Raw genomic sequence first — 22,315 nt, forward strand, 5'->3', positions numbered from 1 at the left:
GGTTCGCGCAACTTGGAAGCGGGCTGTCTGGTGAATACTCGGTGAAGGCTTTGGTGTGAGCTATTTTCATAATGTTTTGTTGATATCTCACAGGCGCGAGCTTTTTGTATGTTATGACAGTAAATAAACTGTTTATATAATTTCTTTTGTCTATTTCACCACACGTTCTTCTTACCGAGTCACTTTCTCAGTTCGATGCTTAAAAGCATTATTTAGAGTTGACACGATTTCTAACTGTGATATAGATATGTCGCTGTCACAGACAAAACTCAATGTCTTGTTTTATTGACACCAGTGTGTCTGCCTGCCTGTCTGCTAATGACAATATTCAATACACAACTGCGATCACTGACCACATGCAATTTGAACTTAACACCAATCAGGCTATACACCATAAACAAAAGCGCATTGATTTATGGCCCGAAGTTCGGTCTCTGTCACATTATGTAATTACACAGACAGGCAGGTGTGATACTTGAACACATGACATGTTATGATGTCTGTTGATTGCAAAATGTTATACACAAAAAATGAGCATGTATTTACAAAACCCAACTTTCTATATACACACACACACTGACCCGTGAAGGCGGCATCTGCTAATGAACCAGCCGTTACACTTGAGTGCACACCCACCCGCTCTGACTGGGTTCGGTATCCCGGCTGCTTCGTTTCGAGGGCGGTAAACCCAAGTACAAAATATTGCACTTTTGATTTGCGATTATACGCTTATAATTTTGTTTATTTGTTTTTTCATAATCAGCAATGCATATAATATGTCATGAAGAAGTGATAATTGTGTTTTAATTATGTTTGATTTTTTGGTTGCATGTGACCTTTAATTACACATTTGAAATTTAGAAGTGACCCTGAAAGTGGTTGCTTTTTTGTTAATTCTTTTTATTTATTTTGTGGTACGGATGTAAAAAAAGCACCAAATATTAACTATACATTGCAATTCATGATGAAGTTATAATGATACAAAGTTAGTCATACAATGGTTTGAGTAATATTTGTTAGGTATTATATTCTTCTTGTATGCATGTGATGTCTCAAGCCACTGTTTCATGAAATGACTCCATTAATTAAATATGTATTTATTTCAGACCACTATTTGTTTCCCTTGAGAACTGACTTCCTAAATACGTCATGTTTTCATTTATCGTATAATTTTTACAACTTAACTATTTGGATATGTATCACATCGCAACACTGTATCATCACTGCTCTGTTTTCAATTACGATTGTGGTAACAATGGAATGGAATAGTTACGTTAATAAACTAAATGCAGATCATCTACGATATGAGCTTACATTATGACAGCACATACATTCCATGTATCTTTGAATACACAACTAGTTGTAGACATGTATTTTCTTGTGTTGATTTCTGCTGCATCATGTCCACACACATGAGGACGACAAATGATGGTCTTGTTTCAGTTATTTTATTCTTGGGTGTGAATGCTGGGGTTACCCTGAATTCTGATCCTTGCTCTGTCACAAAGGTGAAAATGTCCAAGATAAATGGTACTATGGGTCTTTCTGTGAGACAAAACTGGCATACTGTGGCATGCATAAACTAGTGCTGCATTAAACACAATTTTATTTTGTCATTTGTTGGACATCACCTAAAATATGTTTTTTTTAAATATTTTGATTACCATTTCCTTTGTGGTACAACTTGTAAAGTAAATATATGCTGACAGTAAGCAAGCCTTATTGAAAGTGAATAGCTGAAGAAGTTGCAATTCCTCTCTTTCAGTGATGTGAAAGAATAATTTAAAAGGAATTTAGTTTTATTGTCACTTGAATGAGTATCATTGTCTTTTCTGTAATTCTTAAAATGCAGGAAAGTTTTTAAAGAATTGTTTCTTATTGTGGAGACATTTTATTTCCATGTTGGACTACAAGTTTGTATGGAAGGTATGTTTTTATTAAAGGTGACAGGTTGTTTTTGGTATCTCTGGAACAGGATTATTTTCATACATTTTCAGAAACAGTAAAAAATGGTTTGAAATGACACTTTCTTCATCAGTGAAGTACAATCTACACAAGTTTTCATGTGAATAGTATTATAATTGTTGGATAACATGTGATATGATGTTTAATTCTTTGCCAAAGTTGTCATGATGTGGACTCCAAGTCTGTTTTCTGTAATACTGAAACATTAAATTTTATAATCTGATAGTTATACTTGAGATCTTAAAACAAACATTTCATCATCTTCCTTAGAACAATGGATTTTCAAGAAATATACCTGAAGCATGGTTTTGACCAGTGGTGTGAGTTACTGTAATTTGCTGTTCAGGGCATAGGCCCCCACTGCGGGTCAGAAAATTGATAAACAAAACCCTGGTTTACTATCCAGCCCCCTCCTATATATGTATTATATATTTTGACCTACAGTAGGGGCCTATGGTCTGGTCTATATAGGAGGGGGGCTGGATAGTAAACCAGGGCTTTTGACCTGCAGTCGGGGCCTATGGTCCAGAGTTACTTCCCTTACCTGCCAGAATCTATGTGGGTTTGAATTTCACCATTTACATACTCTTGGGTTTCATCAGTGATACATCAATGACCTGCACCACTTTGTATTTATGCACCCTCTGTGGAGTTATATGAAACACTTCATGAGGGTGTCATTCACTGTTTTCTCTGACATGAAGCCAACACTGTGATCAGTTGGTTTGATGTTAAGCGAGCCTGACCACCTGATCCCGTTAGTCGTCTTCCTATGACAAGCACGGGTCGCTGAAGACCAATTATAACTAGGATCTTCAAGGGCATCACTGTGATAAGATGTATCAGCAGGCTGCTAGCCTTGTGGTTCTAGCGAAAACACTTCTGGTGTTCCCTGATGTGCCATTGCTGAAATACTGCAGAAAGCAGCTTAAAACCATACTCATTCACTGTGGTGGTAAGGAAACACACATGAAGAGAAACATCAAAGCACAAATTTCTCTCCCATTGGTCAAGATCAAATGGTTTCAGTAAACAGGTTGCACAGCTAACTTGAGTCTTCAGTACTTCCGAGTGATGTAATAAGTCATGTAAGTTCAGACCATTCAAAATGACGGAATTTGTTTTTAGTAACAGCTGTGTGGTTCTGAATGTAGATTATGTCCAGATGTTTGACATAACATTCATTGTGTATGAAGCTTATGATCAATATTTCTCTCTGGTGCTGTGAGTTTTAGAGCAGTGTATGAATGTCATTGCAATAAATATTTGCTAACAACACTTTCTTTTTTGTTGTTGTTACATTCACCAAATAAAGTGCTTGGGAGAGAATGATCTGTTTTATGTTGATCAGTTGTAAAAATGATGGCAAAAGTGTAAAGGTAAGAATGGATGGTGGAAATACGAAACTACACCACTACAACAACAGTTGTATTCTATTACATGTGGGAAAAATGTTTTATGGCATGATATTGAAAACTAAAATCAGTTCCAACCAAATGAACAGTGGGAACAAGCATCTGAAGTTTCAGCTTCAGTGTTCTAGAGGCTTCTTGGGGAGAGGTATTTACATACAGGCTATGACACAGGTCACATAATATACTTCCTAATTTGTTAAGACTTCAAGCAGAAGTGTAAACCCACCTTGCTCTATCAGAACAAACACAGTCATCTCCGATATTCCATTGACTTTATTGTACTGCACAATGTCAAAGATGTAACATTTCTGGTACAACATGAATAATAAATCAATAAGACATTCAAACAATGCTGAAAGTAAAAATATATTTGTAATAATATAAATGATTGCATTCTCGGTCAGATTTACAATAATTTGTGACTCTTCTACCCTGTCCATACGGCGACGCCTCCTCAAACCCCTCTAATTCTAGGTACCAAACCCCCTTATACGCTGCAATATACAGCGTCTCTTGTAACATGTCAGCAATTCAGTTTCGACACAAATAGCTGAAAAATTGCTGGTGAAGTAACATTGAACGGTTTTAAAGTTCTGCTCCGGAAAAGAGCGCACCAACACCATTTTCAGTGAAAGTCAAACTTACTGCCATGGAAATGCAGAAACCCAAAAGTTTCAAAAGACACCAGTTCATGACCAGATCTATCCATGTACCAAGTTTGGTAAAGAAACATTGTATGGTTTTAAAGTTCTGCTTCGGAAAAGAGCACCAACATCAATTGCAGTCAAAGTCAAATTGCCATGGAAACACAAAACATGTTTTATTCAGATATCCAAAAGTATCAAAAGGCACTAGTTCACCACCAGGCCTATCTATGTGCGTTTGGTAAAGAAATATTGAACGCTTTTTATGTTCTGCCCCGGAAAAGACGAATTTGTATGGACGGTTGGACAGAGTCCAAAATAATAACCTAGCAAAATGTGTTGCAGGGGATAAAAATATTGAATTGTGCTGATCAGTGTTGAATGTTATCAGGTCATCTCTTGCAGTGAGTGAGTCAAGATTTGTAGTCACAACGGCAATATTTCAGCATAAAATGACTTAATAAGTTATAAATTCAGAATAAACACAATTTAATTATAGAAAAACCTGTTGACGAAGGACTGTAAAATAACAAGATTATTACAGGTAGAGAATTAAAACTAGCGTGTAACTAAATTAAATTAAACAAATATTATGGACAATACAATATTAAAACAGGCTGGAGATCTTCCTTCTTGTGTTTATGAAGGGGTGACCATATTTCCAGACACTCCTTATAATTAAAGGTTGTAAGGTTGAGATATTACCCAAGATCTTGAATATGTAGGCTGCCATAATCTGACTAGTAAATGTCTGAACTTGGTTCATGACGTGTACAGGTGAATTAATTCATGTGGTCACCATCACCCATATACTGTTTATCTGAACAAAACAAATTACAATTATCAATAAAGTTGTACCAATTAAAAAATCAAATGTGTAATCTTCAGTGCTGATATATACAGGCATTATCTGTGATTAGAGTAAACATTTTCAATTAACGGAGTAAAAATAGTTCAGAAGTGAAAGAATCATTGCTAAAGAAGCCAGGAAGTACTATGGGAAGATTCTGTCGACAAGCCTTCTCGAGCTTCAGTTTTCTGTTTAAGTTCCATTCAAATTCTCATCATATGTAAGTAGTGATTTTACCAGTGTAGTTGTTTTAAATTAGATTTGTAAATTTGTAAATTTGTCCCTGAACAACTAAAAAGCAACAGTTCTCGTTTGTGACCATGCCCTGCCTCATCCAGAGTCACAGGTGCATCTATGTGTGTACCTTACACTGCGCATCTAAAACTTACATCCCTTTGTAGCATAACTGGTTTATACTGGATGTGATACTGCGCTGGCATGTGTGATAAATTTGTGATAACATGCCTGGAAACATTTATTCCCACTCAATCACCAGTGGACTCTTTCAACATCCAGCCTCAGTTATGACACGTCACTTTTCACGGATCTGCTCAGACGTTTCTCACACTCCTCGATAACCAACGCTACAATGTCATCAACGCTGATGTCAATGGAAACAGTTACAGCCTCTTCAGACTTGTCTGGTTCTTCTAGTAGAGCCAGCTGTGAATCCAGGAGAGATACTGGCATAAAGTGTCCCGAACGACCTTCCATACGTTTAATAATGAGGTCACGGTCTCCCTTCAAATATACAAACAGAACAGGAAGCTTCTCAGCACCTTTGTCAGCAGTTACCTCCCCTGAAGTGAGAATCCCCCGATACATTTTCTTCAGTGCAGAACATGTGACCACTCCATTGTTTCCTTCTGTGTTTAACCTGTGGAGGAAGTGATGGACTGTTGACTTAAATAAACAGCATATAACTGTTTCAGTGAAATTTGGGGTGATGGGGTACCTTAGCTCAAAATGCTGAACCATTGTTTTATTACTTCCTTCATAGGTCCAGTGGGTGAAGTCGCTTTCAGATGTCCCCTGGGGTGATATTGCTGTAATATATAAATAAAATACTAAACGATGTCCCGTGTAATACTATATTTATGGAATGAGTGAATGTCTTGGTACCAATACCATTCACGAGTGTCATGTATGGTATTATAAGGGACATGTTATTACTTATTACTCACCCAACATTAGCACATTGTTTAGTATTTTATTGACTACTGAGTTTGGGTTTACCAACATTAGCAAATTCCATATAAATATCACCAGAATTCACAGCTTACAGAACAAGCTTTACATTATGCCATTATAACAGGGGTCATGCACATTGATGATTGTCAACATTCGCTATTTAATCTGAGTTATCAAAAATAAACACGCAGGTATGAAAATGGGACCCAATGACTTCAAACAACATATCACTTTTTTTCACATAAATGCTATTACACGCAACCGAGCAAAGAAAAGTTTAAACATCTTTACTACGAAATGCAAAGAGTGCATTACGCCTGAACACCTGGGTCACGCAAGTGCAAATAGTTCCAGCAGCACACAATGTTATTACACAATTTGTAATAACATTGTAGGATTTATTAAAGGGTGGTATCTCCAACAGGTGGGTAATGAACGAGGGACTTCAATATGAGCTCCAGTAGCTATAATTACTGTATAGACTGAGACACTCAGCAATATTCCAGCTATATGGCAGCAGTCTGTAAACAAACAAGTCTGGACCAGACAATCCAGTGATCAACAGCATGAGCATCGATCTACACAATTGGGATACGATGACATGTGTCAACCAAGTCAACGAGCCTGACCACCTGATCCCATTAGTCACTTCTTACAACAAGCATGGGTTACTGAAGATCAGTTCTAGCACACATCTTCACGGGTCAGGGTAGGTTACAAGCAACCTATGCTAGTCACAAGAGGCGATCAATGGGAACGACAGGCAGTCTTGGAGACTTAATAGTTATACCTTTACATCAGTCACTGTATGGTCCAGACTTCATTATTTACATATCGTTGCCATGTAACTGGAATACTGTTGACTGTGGCATTCGATAACAAACAAACAAAACAACACAAAAGATAGACATTGAGTATGAAGAGTGTTTAAATACAATTTTCAGTAACAGTACTTACGTTTTAATGTATTGGTGGATGGATGTCAACCAGGGAATTCGGTCCTGCAAAAAACAATTCTTTATCAACATTCTCACATAAGTGAGTGAGTGAGCTGGGTTAAATCCAGCTTTGAACAGTTTTCAGTTATATCACTGTGTGTCAGTATAAACCATGCCAGAGACTATACATCAACAGTCTCTGAACACAGATTCTGAACACACTGGTCTCTGAAGACAAGCTCTGAACACACAGGTCTCTGAACATAGATTCTGAACACACTGGTCTCTGACGACAGGCTCTGAACACACTAGTCGCAGAACACACTGGTCTCTGAACACAGATTCTGAACACATTGGTCTCTGAACATAGATTCTGAACACACCGGTCTCTGAACACACTGGTCTCTGAACACACTAGTCTCTGAACACACTAGTCTCTGAAGACACCGGTCTCTGAACACACTAGTCTCTGAACACACTAGTCTCTGAACATCTCTGAACACACTGGTCTCTGAACACACTGGTCTCTGAACATACTGGTCTCTGACGACAGACTCTGAACACACTATTCTCTGAAAACACTGGTCTCTGAACACACCGGTCTCTGAACACACTGGTCTCTGAACACACTGGTCTCTGAACACACTGGTCTCTGAAAACACAGGTCTCTGAAGACAGAGCTGACAGACTCTGAACACACTAGTCTCTGACGACAGACTCTGAACACACTGCTCTCTGAACACACTGGTCTCTGAACACACTGGTCTCTGAACACACTGGTCTCTGAACACACTGGTCTCTGAACACACTGGTCTCTGAACACACTGGTCTCTGAACACACTGGTCTCTGAACACACTGGTCTCTGAACACACTGGTCTCTGAACACACTGGTCTCTGAACACACTGGTCTCTGTACACACTAGTCTCTGAACACACTGGTCTCTGAACACACTGGTCTCTGAACACACTGGTCTCTGAACACACTGGTCTCTGAACACACTGGTCTCTGAACACACTGCTCTCTGAACACACTGGTCTCTGAACACACTGGTCTCTGAACACACTAGTCTCTGAACACACTGGTCTCTGAACACACTGCTCTCTGAACACACTAGTCTCTGAACACACTGGTCTCTGAACACACTAGTCTCTGATCACACCGGTCTCTTGACGACAGACTCTGAACACACTAGTCTCTGAACATACTGGTCTCTGCAACACACTGGTCTCTGAAGGCAGACACTGAATACACTGCTCTCTGAACACACTACTCTGATTGTAGCTAATGATTGCTACGATCGCTTTGAGGAACAGGGCCCAGATCAGTTGTAAGCCCTACGATCAACTTTATAATTATCGTAAATAATAATATATTGTCGTTCCTGAAAGCTATTGTAAGGGAATTGTAAGTATCGCAATTGTAATTCTTTCGATCGTAAATTACAATCGTGATCTCCTGTGCGAAAGTTAGAAATAATTGCTTTGAGGAATAGGGCCCGGGCCCACTTGCACAGAACGATCTTAGCGCTACAATTATTGTTAATCTTTAAGATCGCGATCTTAGGCTTCGGCTGCAATCGCCATCCACTTGCACAAAGCGATTGTAGGCTAAAATCATTGTAAGTTACAATCTAAACCTACAGTTGGTCCGGACCAATTGTAAGGAGCTGAGATCATTGTAGTCTGTGTAAAATTGCGTTCAAGTTAGTCACTGTTGCACGCAAATAATCAGCTTTATGTTTGGAGATTGCTTTTAAATTGCATAAAACTGTATGATTCGTTCAACAACACGGAGAACGCACCACCGATTTAAGGTCAGATACACCGTTATTTGCGGTAGTGAACTACATAACTATCGAGTCGATATCATAATGTACTATCCCCACTCGGTTCAGTGTTGGAAGATGTGTGAAACAACATACCTTTTGGATAGAAACGAAAGGTGTCTGCATTTGAATAGTAATGGCCGTGACCTTTTCAATAACTCAAGGGCAGCTAATCTTAGTTTTACGCAAGATGGGAGTGGTTTCTCTTGGTATGTTATGTCATGCTCTGCCATGTCCAATGCATTAAAGTTGGAGATCTCCACATATATTTTTCCCGGTCACATTTGTGTCTTTGAATTTGTCTTAGTTTATAATTAAAATAATCTACAATGAGATAACGCGCAAAATCAAGTTTCTTTCTCTCATTTTAAATATAAAATTGAGTCGGACGAGAGACGAGGGTTTTAATCTATGCATTTTAGATATAATACAAGTATTCATCAAACAGGAAAATACACTTGCTAATGCATTTGAAATTTGTGTAAAAAGGAATTTCACAATAAGAAAAAATAATTATTAAGTCACTAAATCTAGACCCAAATTTATTACTTTTTTTTTTCTTGTAATTCAATATTTTCAAAAATCACAGGTTAGGTATTTCTGGGAGTTGCAATGTCTTTGTTCATAAATCAAGACAGTTAGAATGTAGAAAAATGTGTGTTATCTTCCACATAATCTTTTCCTTCAAACATTTGTGGGATTTTTTTTCATGAAAATTCTGCAAGGTGCGATTGAGGGAGGTATGTGTTGTGTGCAGTAACCAGTTCCACTCTTTATTTGCGCAGCATGTTATGCGCACTTGCAGACAACTGTAGACAGGAGTCGAGTTCAAGAAATTCCTACCTCCACCGTTGAATAGTTCGATCTTAGTCAAGATCGCGATCTTAAATCCATGCCGTCTTACAATCACGCTAAGATCAGCTTTGTGCAAGTGGATTAGGGCAATTGTATGGTGATTGTAAAGTTGATTGTAGGGGCCTAAGATTGATTGTAACTAAGATTGCTTTGTGCAAGTGGGCCCTGGAACCCACTATGTTCTAAGGTGTAATGTCATCATTACAAGCTTATGTCACCGCTTTTCTACTTTTACAAAAAGATAAAGGGTAAGCTCCATTTGGTTGGTTTGTTGTATGACACTGTCTGTAATTAATGTGCCAGACAATCCAGTGATTGAACATCAATATATTCAACTGGGATACAATAAACAAGTCAGCGAGCCTGACCACCTGATCGTGTTTGCTACATCTTATGACAAGCATGGGTTGCTGTGGACCAGTTCTAACCCTGATCGTATCGTATGACAATATGCTTCTTTAAGTTTATTCATGATCCTTTCACATCTAAACCTGGTCTCTAGTAGCTTTTCATAAATAAGCACAGCTGACAGAATTTTGAAGACAACTTATACTGTTTATACCAGGAAGTTTTGTACATGCTATGCCACATCTGAGGGGAATCTAGCACTCATCATACATTTAGGTCAAGGCCATAAGAGGTCACACAGTTCATAAGAAATCAATTTCAGTTATGTACATTTATTGCCATAAAAGAAATAAAACACAAAAAAATATTTTTCCTAGGATTGGAAAATAATAATTATGAAAAAGCACTTTTGAAACAGTTGGTAGCCTATGTGTCGGTCTCCACCCACCTCGTCTGTAAGTGGTATAGACTTGCCCATCTTCACCTTGTTGGCCTCAGGATGGAAATCATCAGCATCAGCAAACTGCCACTGCAGCTACAAGCCAGATGGAGGGAGATTTTACTCACCTTCAAACAGTTACAGTCAACTTTCTAAAACCGGGCTTTCCGTAAAGGAAATGATGAATCAGTTATTCATTGTGCATCTACATAAACAAGGTATAGAGACGCTGTAGCTTTCCTCAGTGTCTGGTTACTGGAGGTTACATTATTAAAAATATAGAGCATGAAAGGTTAGTGAGTGAGATGAGCAAACACATTAACCACTAGGCTACCCCACCACCCCTCATGAAGGGTTAAAACTTGAGATGTACGAAAGCACCACCTCTGTTAGGACACCTGCAAATTACATGATATATAAACTTACAACTGTGTTTTCTTTGTTAGTGAACACTAGTCAGCAAGATTCTAGCTGTACCACTGTGACTGATAAAAAAAGTCAAACCAGTGGTCGATGTCATGAAGTCAATGTTCCACAAGTAAAATACCACAACCAGCCAGGTTACAAAGTTTGACCAGCAGATCCAGTCTAGTCACCTACCATAACAAAAATCCTTTGGACTGACACCAACCCACATCTCCTGAGCAATAAGAAACATGGCATCATGATGGCTGCTTGTACCACAGTTCATTGATACATTGTTACACATAACAACACTTGGTTTTCTAGGCATACTGTTTGTATTTTACCTTTTTAGCCATGGCTTTTCCTACTGTGGTTCTGAAAGTGGCAAAAAGAACAATAGCAAGTTCAATGGTAGTATCACTCACATTTCACGGCCATGACAGAGTAACTATTGCCAAATAATAGATCGGCCATGACAGAGTAACTATTGCCAAATAATAGATCAGCTGTCTCTTAACATCATTTGAATAGAATATATATCCAATATCAAACAAAACCTGCAACAAAAAATCCCTAAATTACATTCACCATCAGCCAGAAGCAGTGAAATACTTTCATCATATATTTTTACCTACTGAATTACTATTTTTATAAATGACAATAGATACATGATCTACTGGCAGGAACACCAAATTAGCAATGTGTGTACACTTGCACAAGTTTCTAAGGTAAATATCAATAGTTTAAATGATTATTTCTAAAACAATAATAAATAACAGACTGGGGTCCTGTACTGTCCCCATATCTAGACTTGCCTCTTTAAAGGATAGAATTACTATACATGAATGGACTTAGCATTCAGTACAGCCTTGGAGCAAGGCTACAATGTGTAAAATTCTAATCGTTTGACTTGTTTAAGGAAGAGATCATGCCTTTTAACAGCTGGAAATATATACTTAGCAAGATGACAAACAAGACTACATTGTAAGCTGAGGGAAGGTGGAGGATGAGTAGGTTTGGAATGGAACGTAGGTAAGTGTCGAGTGTAGGTGTGGAGAGGTTAGCAGGTGGTTCAATTATCATTTGAGTGAGTGAGTATGGTTTTACGCTGCTTTTTAGCAATATTCCAGCAATATCACGGCGGGGGACACCACAAATGGGCTTCACACATTGTATCCATGTGGGGACCCGGGTCTTCGGCGTGATGAGCGGGACGCTTTAACCACAAGGCTACCCCACCGCCCCAATTACCATTTGAGGGCAGAAAGTCTTAAACAACCATAGAAGGGGCAATCCAACCAAAAATGGTTCTCTGATCTTTATGTACAGGTTACACAAACAGGGCAGTGTCTCTTCTCTACAGTGACCCATCATACTTCCTTTCTCTAACAGCAAATTATAACTAATTTTCCTTATACCATGTATTGTTTATCACTACTGTTTGCTATATTTCTGTAATATCATGGCTGGGAGCACTAAAACTAAGTTTCACACAATGTACCCATGTGGAGAATTGAACCAAGGCCTAAGTTTATGAGAGAATGCTTTAACCTCTAGGCTACCCTATGCAATGTTCCTGAAAATTTTGGTTTGAGAAACAATCAGTACATTATACAAGAGATACTTTACAACAAGTTCAATATACAATTTGATGAAGAAAATTTCAAGGTTTTGGCAAAATTCTTGTAATCACCTCATTTCCTTTATACAAGTGTTCCACATGGGAATCTAATGAAGGGGAAGTAACTCTTACAATCCTATCATGCATACCTAGGTCTGGTATGTAAACTTCATTGCTGAAGACTTAATCATTTGAAAAAACATGCCTTTTTCACGTTTGTTGAAGCAAATTGTTACCACACATGTGTATGGATAATTAGGACAGCCACTGATATGCCTACATCATTATGTGTAAGATATATCAGTATGTGGATGGCTAACAGGAAGTTGGAGATTCTCCCATTTCAAACTTCCCACTATATTACAGTATGCTAATAGTATTTCATGTGAGCAGTGTGTGTGATACCTAGCATCAGTAAGATTATAGCACATGGGTCTTCCTGTATGAGAACTGCAATTCACTAAACCAACGACAAAATTAGACCAGAATATCAGCTGCATTTGCCAGCAAAACATACGTTTAGCTTTTTGCAACTGCTGAAAGATTGTATGAGGGAATGGGGATTATTTTTATCAAATGATGTTTTGAATATGATTTCCTATATAATCAATTTATTATCGGTTTAAGTGCTATGAATCATGGTTGGTATAAATTCTGTGCTTTTTGTCAACTTAGCTTTCCATCTTTATTGTGAGATTGAAACTAAATCTCAGCATTTCTCTTATAGTCCGGCTTTTGAATTTCTGTTTTCAAAAATGAAAGCCTATCACTTTTCCCTAAGCTTTCCAACCCTGACTATGGAAGATGAAGAGCTCAATATTTACGTGTTAACTACATCCTACAATTTGTCACTATATTGTATATTGAAATTAATTTAAAAGAGTGATCAAGTTTAGTTTTACACCGCACTCATTTAAAAGAGGCATTTACATGTCAGTCTGATACTCTTAAGTCAAATATTGTTAAAATTAAATTTGTGTGCCCCATAAAACAAAGATCGATAGAATCAGACCACCTGAATCAAACTGGTTTTTGGTTGTGGCATGAAACTTATTCATTCTTATCGTAAGTGAGTGAGTGAGTTAGTGAGTTTGGTTTTAACCTCCTTTCCGGGGGACACCAGAAATGCTTAAACCACTAGGCTATTCCTATTGTGAGTGCGTTAGGTTTAATGAAGCTTTAAACACTATTAGAGATTTATCGTGGCATGTTAGCTTAATGTGGGAGGAACGACTGAAGTAATACTGATTTCAGACATTTACCACTGTGGTACTGACAAACCAAGAAACATAAATGAAGTGAGTGGGATTCAAACTCATGACTCTCCCATAGTGGGTGAATGTCTAATACTGCAGTGAACAAACCCACACCATGTCAGGACCAGGGAGACGTGTAACTGAAGACATGGGCAGCAATCCACTAAACTACACACCACTAGCAGTCACAGGCAGTCAGCCCGGTCATAGGGCCTGATCACATTCGTCCTTCTGCTCCTTACTCCAATTTTCAATTCTTACTTTGGAGAACAGTCATTATGGGATGTAATTGTCACCTTACACCATAAATCTATTTATCTTATGTCTTGGTTCTTTGCAATAAAAACTCTTCATGGGCTGGTATCTAAACCTGCTTGTACCCAACGTCATCAGCAAATGTCAGTAAATAGTGAAACATTCCCAAATCATGTCAGTACAGCTCATTATTGTGTCAAGTTGTTGTCTACTAATATCAGGACCCAATAATTAAATGACGACAAATAACATGTAGGTTTACCACCAAACAAGGGTTACAGCAAGAGAGTAGTAATCGCTGTATTGCATGAATGTCTGAAATAAAAACTTATGGGCTGACACTGTATTGCTTGAATGTTTGAAAAAGAAATTATGGGCTGACACTGTTTTGAGGATACGAACGGATCAAACTTCATTGTTACACAAGAAATATATATAAGCGTTTGCTGTGTACTTAGTTAAAAACTGTATATACCTAAGTACCTAAGTAAAATTTCAGAATGTTTTGGGCAATGGCAAAGTGGGGTTGTTTAGTTTATGGATTCAAATATACTACCCATCAAAAGTTTAGACTCACTAGTGTAAATGTAGCCACTTACTTGTCCACTGTTCTAAACTAGCTTTTTGCAAAATATTCCATACTGTTTAAAGGTACTGTTTAGTTATGAACTGGTGTATTGTAAAACATATTCGTAACATTGAAAAGATTATTGTCATGAGTTCAGTAAATGATTAAAATCTGTGAAAATTGGCGAATTCTTAACAAAACTTTACACCAAAACGCATCTGTTCACATGCACGACATTTGCTCATGCCTTTCGCAATTTGAAGCATCATCCTTGTGCAATTCATCTGCATAAGGTTTTCAGTTGGTTCCCCCAAGTTGGTGGAGAAATTCATCTTCGATGTAACCACATACATATACATAACATATAGTGAGTGCTTTAAGTGAGTCTAAACTTTTGATGGGTAGTATATATCAAATGTGTGTTTTTGATATCATAGCATACGTAGTACATATCATATTTTTTCATGATTAAATATCGAGGTAAAAAACACAGAAATACGATCAACTATTGGATCAGTCACTATACCATCCAAACATTTGAAAATCTGAAAAAGCCTACACTTCTGGGATACTTTATTACAATCAGAAAAGGACTGTAGGGGATATTTTAAAAAAACGGCATCTGATGGGCATATCCACCCTTCCTAATGTCCCACTGATTAGGTTGAAGAAATTCTGCCAAGGTGGACAGTAGCCGAGTCCCCGTGTCCGTCAGGGTCAAGGGAGCAGGGGCTGACCAGTTTGCAGCTAGGTTTCGTAATTAGACTGTTGGCTGGAAACATTAATCGCTCTGGATCAGTGGCCCTTTAATGTTGAAAGGTCTCTAAATCTAAGGAAATAGAAAGTCTGAAGTTTGCACAAAACGACAATTTTATGGCCCAGTTTGCATGCCAACTTCTTATTTTGAAATCCAAGATACCTCCCTTGCATATGTGTACAGGTTACAATCAGTGCCTGAAATTGGGTGCAAATGAGATATGGTGTGAATAATTTGGTTAATTATCAGTTACTTCTAGATTGGTGTGGGTTGTTAAACTCTTAGCAGCAAATATGAGTTCATTGTTATTCAGATGACTTTTGTAAAACTGTAAATTGGTCCAAACTTTATTTACACCTTATTCCTAGTATAACATGTGGAGGACAAATAGGTCACAGTGTTTAGTACCCAAGTACTTTAGTGACTTATCAAAACTGTTAAAGTTTTTGTTATAAATATTCCGAATCATTTCAGTGACTGTGCACATTTCCAAATTGTACCATATATACGAAAAAATATGGAGTCGATTATTCATGACAAACACCTCGTACTGCGATGACCTTATACTACCAGCATGCGCGTGGATAGCGTGCGCAACGTGCTCACAGAACCATTACTTGTCCATTAATCCTGATTGACACTGTGCGGTACATGCGGAGAAATCGTGCTCAGTGGAATATTGAGTGATTTGACAGCTGCGCTACAGCTTCCGCGCACGTTGCGTCACCATCGCTGCAGCACGTGCACTTGAGTTGTATATTACATACTTGCCACACCCACAAACCCCCATAATGATTAAAATCATGGTGCTATCTCTGCCTCTTCTATGGTAGTCTATTTCAGCCTGTCGTGGTTGTCTGTTCAAGGCCGTAGATGCAGTAGACTACCTGAGCCTGTTTACCACGTGTTACATTCCGGAATCCGTCTCAAAACGAGGCAAATGCCGCACAAAAAACTAAACGCATCGCATATCTGTGTTCACCAATACATTAGAGACAAATACAATGTATATTAGATAACAACGTGCCAAATATATCGTACACTGTTAAAATTTAACGGCAAGAGCACTGGCACCTCAAACTCAGCTGATAATCGGCTCGAGCGTGCCGTGGAGCACCTGCCGTGACCGTTGACCCTTGACCTAGCTGAGTCATGTGACCTGCTTCGCTCTCCATCTTGAAACAAGGTTGGAGATTCATCGACAACTTGGATGCGGTAGCCAGCCTTGCTTTTCTTCTCTCTCTCGCGACAGCATCTTTTGTGTGGATTGTTCACAAAACCGGATAAAATGTTCCGGAAAAGAAGTACGAAGGGTGAAGTTCAAACGGAATACTCATGTAGTATCCGTTTTCTGGACGATTCGGAACCAATTCAACTAAATTTCAAGGTATGTAACTGTTCACTGACAGAGTGCAACTGTGCATTGAGCAGATGTTTACCGGTGCTATTTAGTAAACAAAGGCAAGGCTTTAGTGGTCTTTGAAACTGACAACACCCATCTTCACACTGTTTTACGTAGCGTTACACTGTGCAATTATCAATATCTTCACCCCGATCAAAGACGCTTTCAAACGGCCTTGTATGGATATGCACACACCAATTTCAATTTGAGGCGCGATTTCGTTAACAGTGGTAATCGCTCTTCAAAGAAATCTAACGGGCTGCGCCTTGGCGTTTTGCAGAAATGTGTGCATTTGCTAGGGACGTCACATCTGCAAGCAAACTAGCTAACGAAATTGTTTTTCACGGCCTGTGAACATTCAGGCCAGTCTGAAAGTTTTAGAATAAGTCAAATACGCACAGTAGTTGTAGTGTATCCGAGTGTAACGGTGCACTGTTATGTTTTCACCGTAACTGTAGCAGAGGCTATCTTTCGGGACTGATATTCCAAAACAATGCAGGAACATTTCTATAGGTGCAACATTGTTAAACACTAAACAGTATTCTTTCTTCACTTCCTAATATAGTTTACATGTTATTTGATGCAGTTCTATGTGTTAAAGGATATTTTTGCCAATAGGTTTGTCATTACTCTTTCACTGAATTTTATAAACCAATGTACTGTTGCTTCTAAATAAGGTTAAATTAAGAATTCCCAATCAGTATAACAACTTGTAACAGTGTACATTAACATGGTTTGAAACTACTGTTCTCTAGGTCTATCAAGATAACATTGTTTGAATTTATACTCTCTTATTGATTGAAACCTGAGTCAGAAATTCATTGCACACATAGATTAATTGCACGCTGCAGTGATAAAATGCTGTTATACTGTAAATAGCTTTGGCTACTTGGACACATTAACCATAGTCTGAAACTAACATGATACAGGTAAACTTGATTTCAGTTAGGTAATACATTGTTATTTACAGTTTCTCTAAATCATCTGAAACATATTTTAATGATGTGAGCCTCAAGTGTTTGGGCACCATTGTTTGGCTAAATATCTTCATGTATCATTCCTGTATATATGTTCACCTGTACACCAGTACCCAGATTTAGATGAGACAAAGGTTTAGCTATCCTTCTGCTCCGTGTGAGACAGAGATATGCAATATGTCCCCTATGAACTTTGATACCCCCAGATATCATCCCTCTTGAAAAGTAGACGGTAAAATGTTTAAGACTATTTAAAGACTATTAGTGGATATTCCATGCATCAATGTGACATGAACAATCACATTTATTCGTTCTCTGTTTGATCATGTCTATTAATCTTTAAATAGGCTTTGTATTGTAAACAACAGGAATAGGATATTTATACTTTAAATTATAACCACTGAACTAAAGGAAGTGACATGTTTTTCTGTTCATTGATATTTTCTTATCATAGAGGATAAAAGTGTTTGTGCCTTCCTTTTATACCAGTAACCATGCTCAATATTATCCTGTGGTCTAGGAAATATATCCCACAGCACTACAATTGTAAGTCATCCATATCATTTTGTGGTTAGGTACACATCCGCATACAAAAGGCCAGACACAGTTAGTGCAAGACATTTCCAGAACAATGCCAGTGGAATATTTGTCAAATAGTTAATGGGCGTGGGGGTAGTCTAGTGGTTAAAGCGTTGGCTCGTCACGCCGAAGACCCGGGTTTGAATCCCCACATGGGTACAATGAGTGAAGCCCATTTCTGGTGTCCCCCGCCGTGATATTGCTGGAATATTGCTAAAAGCGGCGTAAAACCAAACTCAGTCAGTCAAATAGTTAATTTTGTACATGGGTGCATGTGGAGAAAATGGCAGTTACTGGTCCTGTTGATGCCTCAGTAACTTGTTATGGTCATTCCATTTTTCCAAACTGCTAGGGACAACTCCTTTCCCTCTTGCCCCACCCTGGCAGTGACAAGGAGCTTGTGAGTAACGGTGCATCAGGCTTGTGGGTGTGAGCAAACATTGTCCGCCCACTCAAAGCTGAACGGCCTCTGTACATGAGCTCGGCCCCCAAAAAGTAAATATCCACTGTGAACTTGCGGGTTTAATTCTCTCCAGCTTTGGTTTGAATTATTATGTCATGTTGGGGCAAAATGGATCATTAGCTTAAAAGAAAATGTCACGGAAACTGGCAGATGTGCACTCACCAGTAACTGGGATGAAAGGCCTGAATTTTCCTTGGGATGCATTGAATTTTCCTTGGGATGCAACTCATTTGCATCTTTTCCAGTATATTAACTTGTTTGACAGAAATTTTGTTTTGACTGTTGTTCTAAATTGAAAAATTAAATTGAGTTACAAAACCAGTTCAGAGGGAGCACAAGTGTGAATCATTGAAGTTTTTATACCATTTCATCAGGAACAGTTAAAAAATGTAGACATTTTCCAATCAAGAAGCGTTTGTGTTTTAAGCTGGCTAAGAGCTGATTTATTATTCATTAGGACTCAATTGTCTGTGTTGTATATACAACATCACATGATGCAGCTGTTCATTGGAGCTGTAAACCTGCCCAGAATATAATGACAGGGGCCCTAAGGAATTGAAATTACGTTGAGGTAGTAGGACAATGGCATTGCAGTAGTGTTACCGGTACATGTGGCTTTCTAAAGCTCCCACCCTCCCCCATTTTACACCTGATACAAATGTTACCACTGTAACCAGATGTAGGTTTGATTACCCTGAGCTAGGTGGTGAAAGGTATTTCATTGCCAAGGGGTATTCTTTAGGGGGAGATTGGTATTGGGGCCAACATTGATGGCCAGCGATGCGGAACACTGGTGGTCACCAGTTTAGCAGCCAGGAGTTGCTCAGATGTTGATAGGATAGCAAAAATGTTTGTGTCAAAAGTTCAAAAAGCTGGGTGTTTTTATTCAAGGGGTGCAAAGTTGAAAAACATCATGGTTATGATGCTGGATCAAATTGTATGGGGATTACTTTTCAGTGTTAATTACACATAATACTAGTATGTACCAAACAGTTGCTGTAGTTTCATGGAATCATAATTTTGTGTAAAAAGAAACAATGCAGTTTTGAAAACAGGTGAAATCGGAACCATGCCATTATTCTCATTAATAGGCCCAATCTGTCTGAGGCAGTTGTTGTGAAAATAGTATGACTGATTGTGCTGTACTGTTGTGAGAGATAAAATCATTTTTTGTGAGATGACATAATTCGAAATACGGTGCAACGTTAAATAAATAGTATATGTTTTGCCAAATTTCTTATCAGAAAACGTCAGCATAGAATTAGACGGTAGGGGTGTGTATCTGATGTATGAGATGTTGCATTCCCAGAGCAAGAGTTAGTTGTGTGTGTGCCGAGCGCAGGTGCAGACCATGCGTTTACACCGTGGTGCGAGTGTGCCTGTGGTGTGCGTGTGTGTATGTTGGACTATGCAGTCTCATAGCAAACAAAGTGTGCATCTAGGGTGGCTGTGATTCCTACACCCAAAACTGAACATCTCCCTACAAGCAAGGTTTACCCCGACTCACAAACATGGGGGTCCGGGGGGACCCCTAATTATAAGTTTTAGGGGTCCTGTGAAGTGACAGTGTTGAGAACTGTACGTTTCGATCATTTCTTCAGAGCCTGGAATGAATCATTGATCATATGGACTGGTGGATGAAATGATGCATGTAACTGTTCTGATAGAAACAACCAAACACTTTACAAAGTCAAAGATATGTTGTGGGTACACTGAATAATATTGTGCATCCCTCAGGACGCGGTGAATGTTTTTTCTGCATCCATTCTCTACATTTGTGCGTACTGGACACACATTTGTGTGTCGTGTAAAACCCTGCTACAAGCATGTCATAAGCAAAAGCTCCACTTTGTTGTAAGTTCGTCGACATCCCTGTAATCCCTGTCTAAGTGTGAACATCATGTTGTCACAGATTAACTTCAGGGTCAAGTTCACATTCTCAAAGTGATGCTAATGGTGTGCTAAGTTCGTCTCTAAAGAGTTTAACATGACCAAATGGTAATGGTCACTTGACAATGAAAAGAATGATTATATGTATAAGAATTTTATTCAGTATATGTTACTTATTTCCTAGAATGTCTGTGGGACCTCCTGTAAGGTTTGGTTTTGTGTGTGTCTTAAAGATTTTTGATGGGATAATCTAGACTATTGGTATTCCTGCTATAACTTTTAATCTTTTCCTCCTCTCTCATGTGGCAATACTAGACTGGCCCTTTGTATCAGAAATAAAGATATTCTTTTTGAAAAAATACCCACAGAAATACATCAAATTTAAATTCAGTCTGGAACCGGTGTTTCATTTGAAGTTAATTAATGATGTAATCAGGACTTGCCCAGTCTTAAGTTGGATTCCCTTCTGATATATTCCTAAGGGACTGGGAGACAGTCTTATTGAGCACCTGAACCAATTATGGTTTGATTGTGTTATATTATATTCAGTCACACTTGGAGTTAGTCTTGCTGTTCTAATTTCGTATAGTGATCTTTTGCACTGAATCTGACACAACTAGAAGTTCCTGATTCTCAAATTTAACATGTTGGGCACGGTGACATTGACCTCAGATAATCTCCAACATGGAGAGTTTTAATTGGTGTGTAGTATCTTGTCTAAATCAGACATTCTGTTACCATGGAAACTTGGGATTGTGTCCAGAAACAAACAGTGATAGCAAAACTGGCTGTTTAATCAGAAATCTACAACTATTCCTACTTTGTGCAACAGATGGACTTTCAGGCTGTGAAAGCTGTCAACAGATGCTTTGTTGTGGTGATGGGTCTATATTGGGAGCTCTCTGCAAGCCTCAGCCACAGTTGTGCTTTATTGGCAATATCGCTCATGTGCTATGAGTGTATATGATACTCCTTGAGCTTGTTCAGTAAAGCATGCAAACAATGTGAAGACCTAGCATCCATGTGATAAACATGGTTCAATCAGAGAAACATCCTGGCTTATTACATGGCAGATATATTAAACCACAAACCTACACTTGCACAAATGATTTCATCACTTATTCATTTACATGAAAATAGTAAACCCATATGTTATTTTTAATATTTATTTTCAATCCTGAGATGTCATTGTGGGTATTTTGAAAGAAAAGATGTTGATATTTATTAGCAGGAAACAAGTATTAGTTCATTGTTGCTGAAGTAAGAAACTGATTGAGTGTTAAGAAATACAGCATTTATTTCTTGTCAGCTATTTGATATTTTTTGTTTGAGAGGCATTTCTTGTTTGAAGGGCATTTTAGAAGTTGAGACTTATTAATTGACTGAATTACACCTCTTTGTTCAATGCCTCAAGGCTGTAACGTTGTCAAGCAAGAGTGAAGATGTTTCGCTTCGAGCTGAAGGTCTAACCTGACTGAATTACAGAACAAGTGTTTGATAGAACAAGTGTTTGATTGCTCTCTTATACAATTACACACAAACCAGGAAGATGTTATGTAATATGCCCTCTGCAGCTGTTGGAGATTTCATGCTTGATTACAGGTGTGTATTTTCCCTACAGCAATTGTTAATCAGTGGGTGGTTTTCCTGTCGACAAGGGTTGTGTTGAG

The 22,315-nt window shown here is 38.3% G+C and overlaps 2 protein-coding genes and 1 long non-coding RNA gene across 20 annotated transcripts in view; 1 reads left to right on the plus strand and 2 right to left on the minus strand.

Annotated features, from left to right (window-relative positions):
• Positions 1 to 169: 169 nt before the first annotated feature.
• On the minus strand, positions 170 to 20,574 carry LOC124282467. Its single transcript, XR_006900162.1, has 3 exons — positions 20,496 to 20,574; positions 17,479 to 17,480; positions 170 to 182 (listed from the first exon to the last, which is right to left on the minus strand). It is a non-coding gene; the product is annotated as an uncharacterized LOC124282467 (long non-coding RNA).
• LOC124282463 (probable gluconokinase) lies at positions 3,636 to 16,351 on the minus strand. Of its 2 annotated transcripts, none has more exons than XM_046718468.1 (5): positions 16,106 to 16,351; positions 11,222 to 11,252; positions 10,482 to 10,568; positions 7,023 to 7,066; positions 3,636 to 5,751 (listed from the first exon to the last, which is right to left on the minus strand). In XM_046718468.1, the coding sequence occupies exons 2-5, from the start codon at positions 11,231 to 11,233 to the stop codon at positions 5,397 to 5,399; spliced, it is 498 nt and encodes a 165-aa protein (XP_046574424.1). In that variant the 5' UTR covers positions 11,234 to 11,252; positions 16,106 to 16,351; the 3' UTR covers positions 3,636 to 5,396. The 2 variants fall into 2 exon arrangements, with proteins under 2 accessions (XP_046574424.1, XP_046574423.1); XM_046718467.1 differs by having other exon boundaries at positions 16,102 to 16,351.
• Positions 16,443 to 22,315, plus strand: part of LOC124282461 (FERM domain-containing protein 3-like) — a 92,106-nt gene continuing 86,233 nt past the window's right edge. For 6 of the 17 annotated variants that reach the window (XM_046718458.1, XM_046718461.1, XM_046718460.1 and 3 more), the window contains exon 1: positions 16,449 to 16,721. In XM_046718458.1, coding sequence (XP_046574414.1) covers positions 16,623 to 16,721 — 99 coding nt within the window. In that variant the 5' untranslated portion in view covers positions 16,449 to 16,622. Of the gene's footprint in view, positions 16,722 to 22,315 lie in introns of all 17 variants that reach the window. The other 11 variants (XM_046718449.1, XM_046718450.1, XM_046718453.1 and 8 more) reach the window with 8 other exon arrangements.

This window comes from Haliotis rubra, unplaced genomic scaffold, assembly GCF_003918875.1.
Source record: "Haliotis rubra isolate DU_JTF1 unplaced genomic scaffold, ASM391887v1 Scf3, whole genome shotgun sequence".
In the NCBI taxonomy this organism is placed as follows: Eukaryota; Metazoa; Mollusca; class Gastropoda; order Lepetellida; family Haliotidae; genus Haliotis; species Haliotis rubra.

What these genes read in the sequence shown, in the direction of transcription:
- LOC124282463 (XM_046718467.1), bottom strand. Translation starts at nt 16,139, where the DNA reads ATGATTTTAATCATTATGGGGGTTTGTGGGTGTGGCAA. An exon ending in GGGGTTTGTGGGTGTGGCAA is followed by an intron (nt 11,253 to 16,101) that starts GTATGTAATATA and finishes TGCCACTTTCAG; the next exon opens with AACCACAGTAGGAAAAGCCA. An exon ending in ATCCACCAATACATTAAAAC is followed by an intron (nt 5,752 to 7,022) that starts GTAAGTACTGTT and finishes CTTCCTCCACAG; the next exon opens with GTTAAACACAGAAGGAAACA.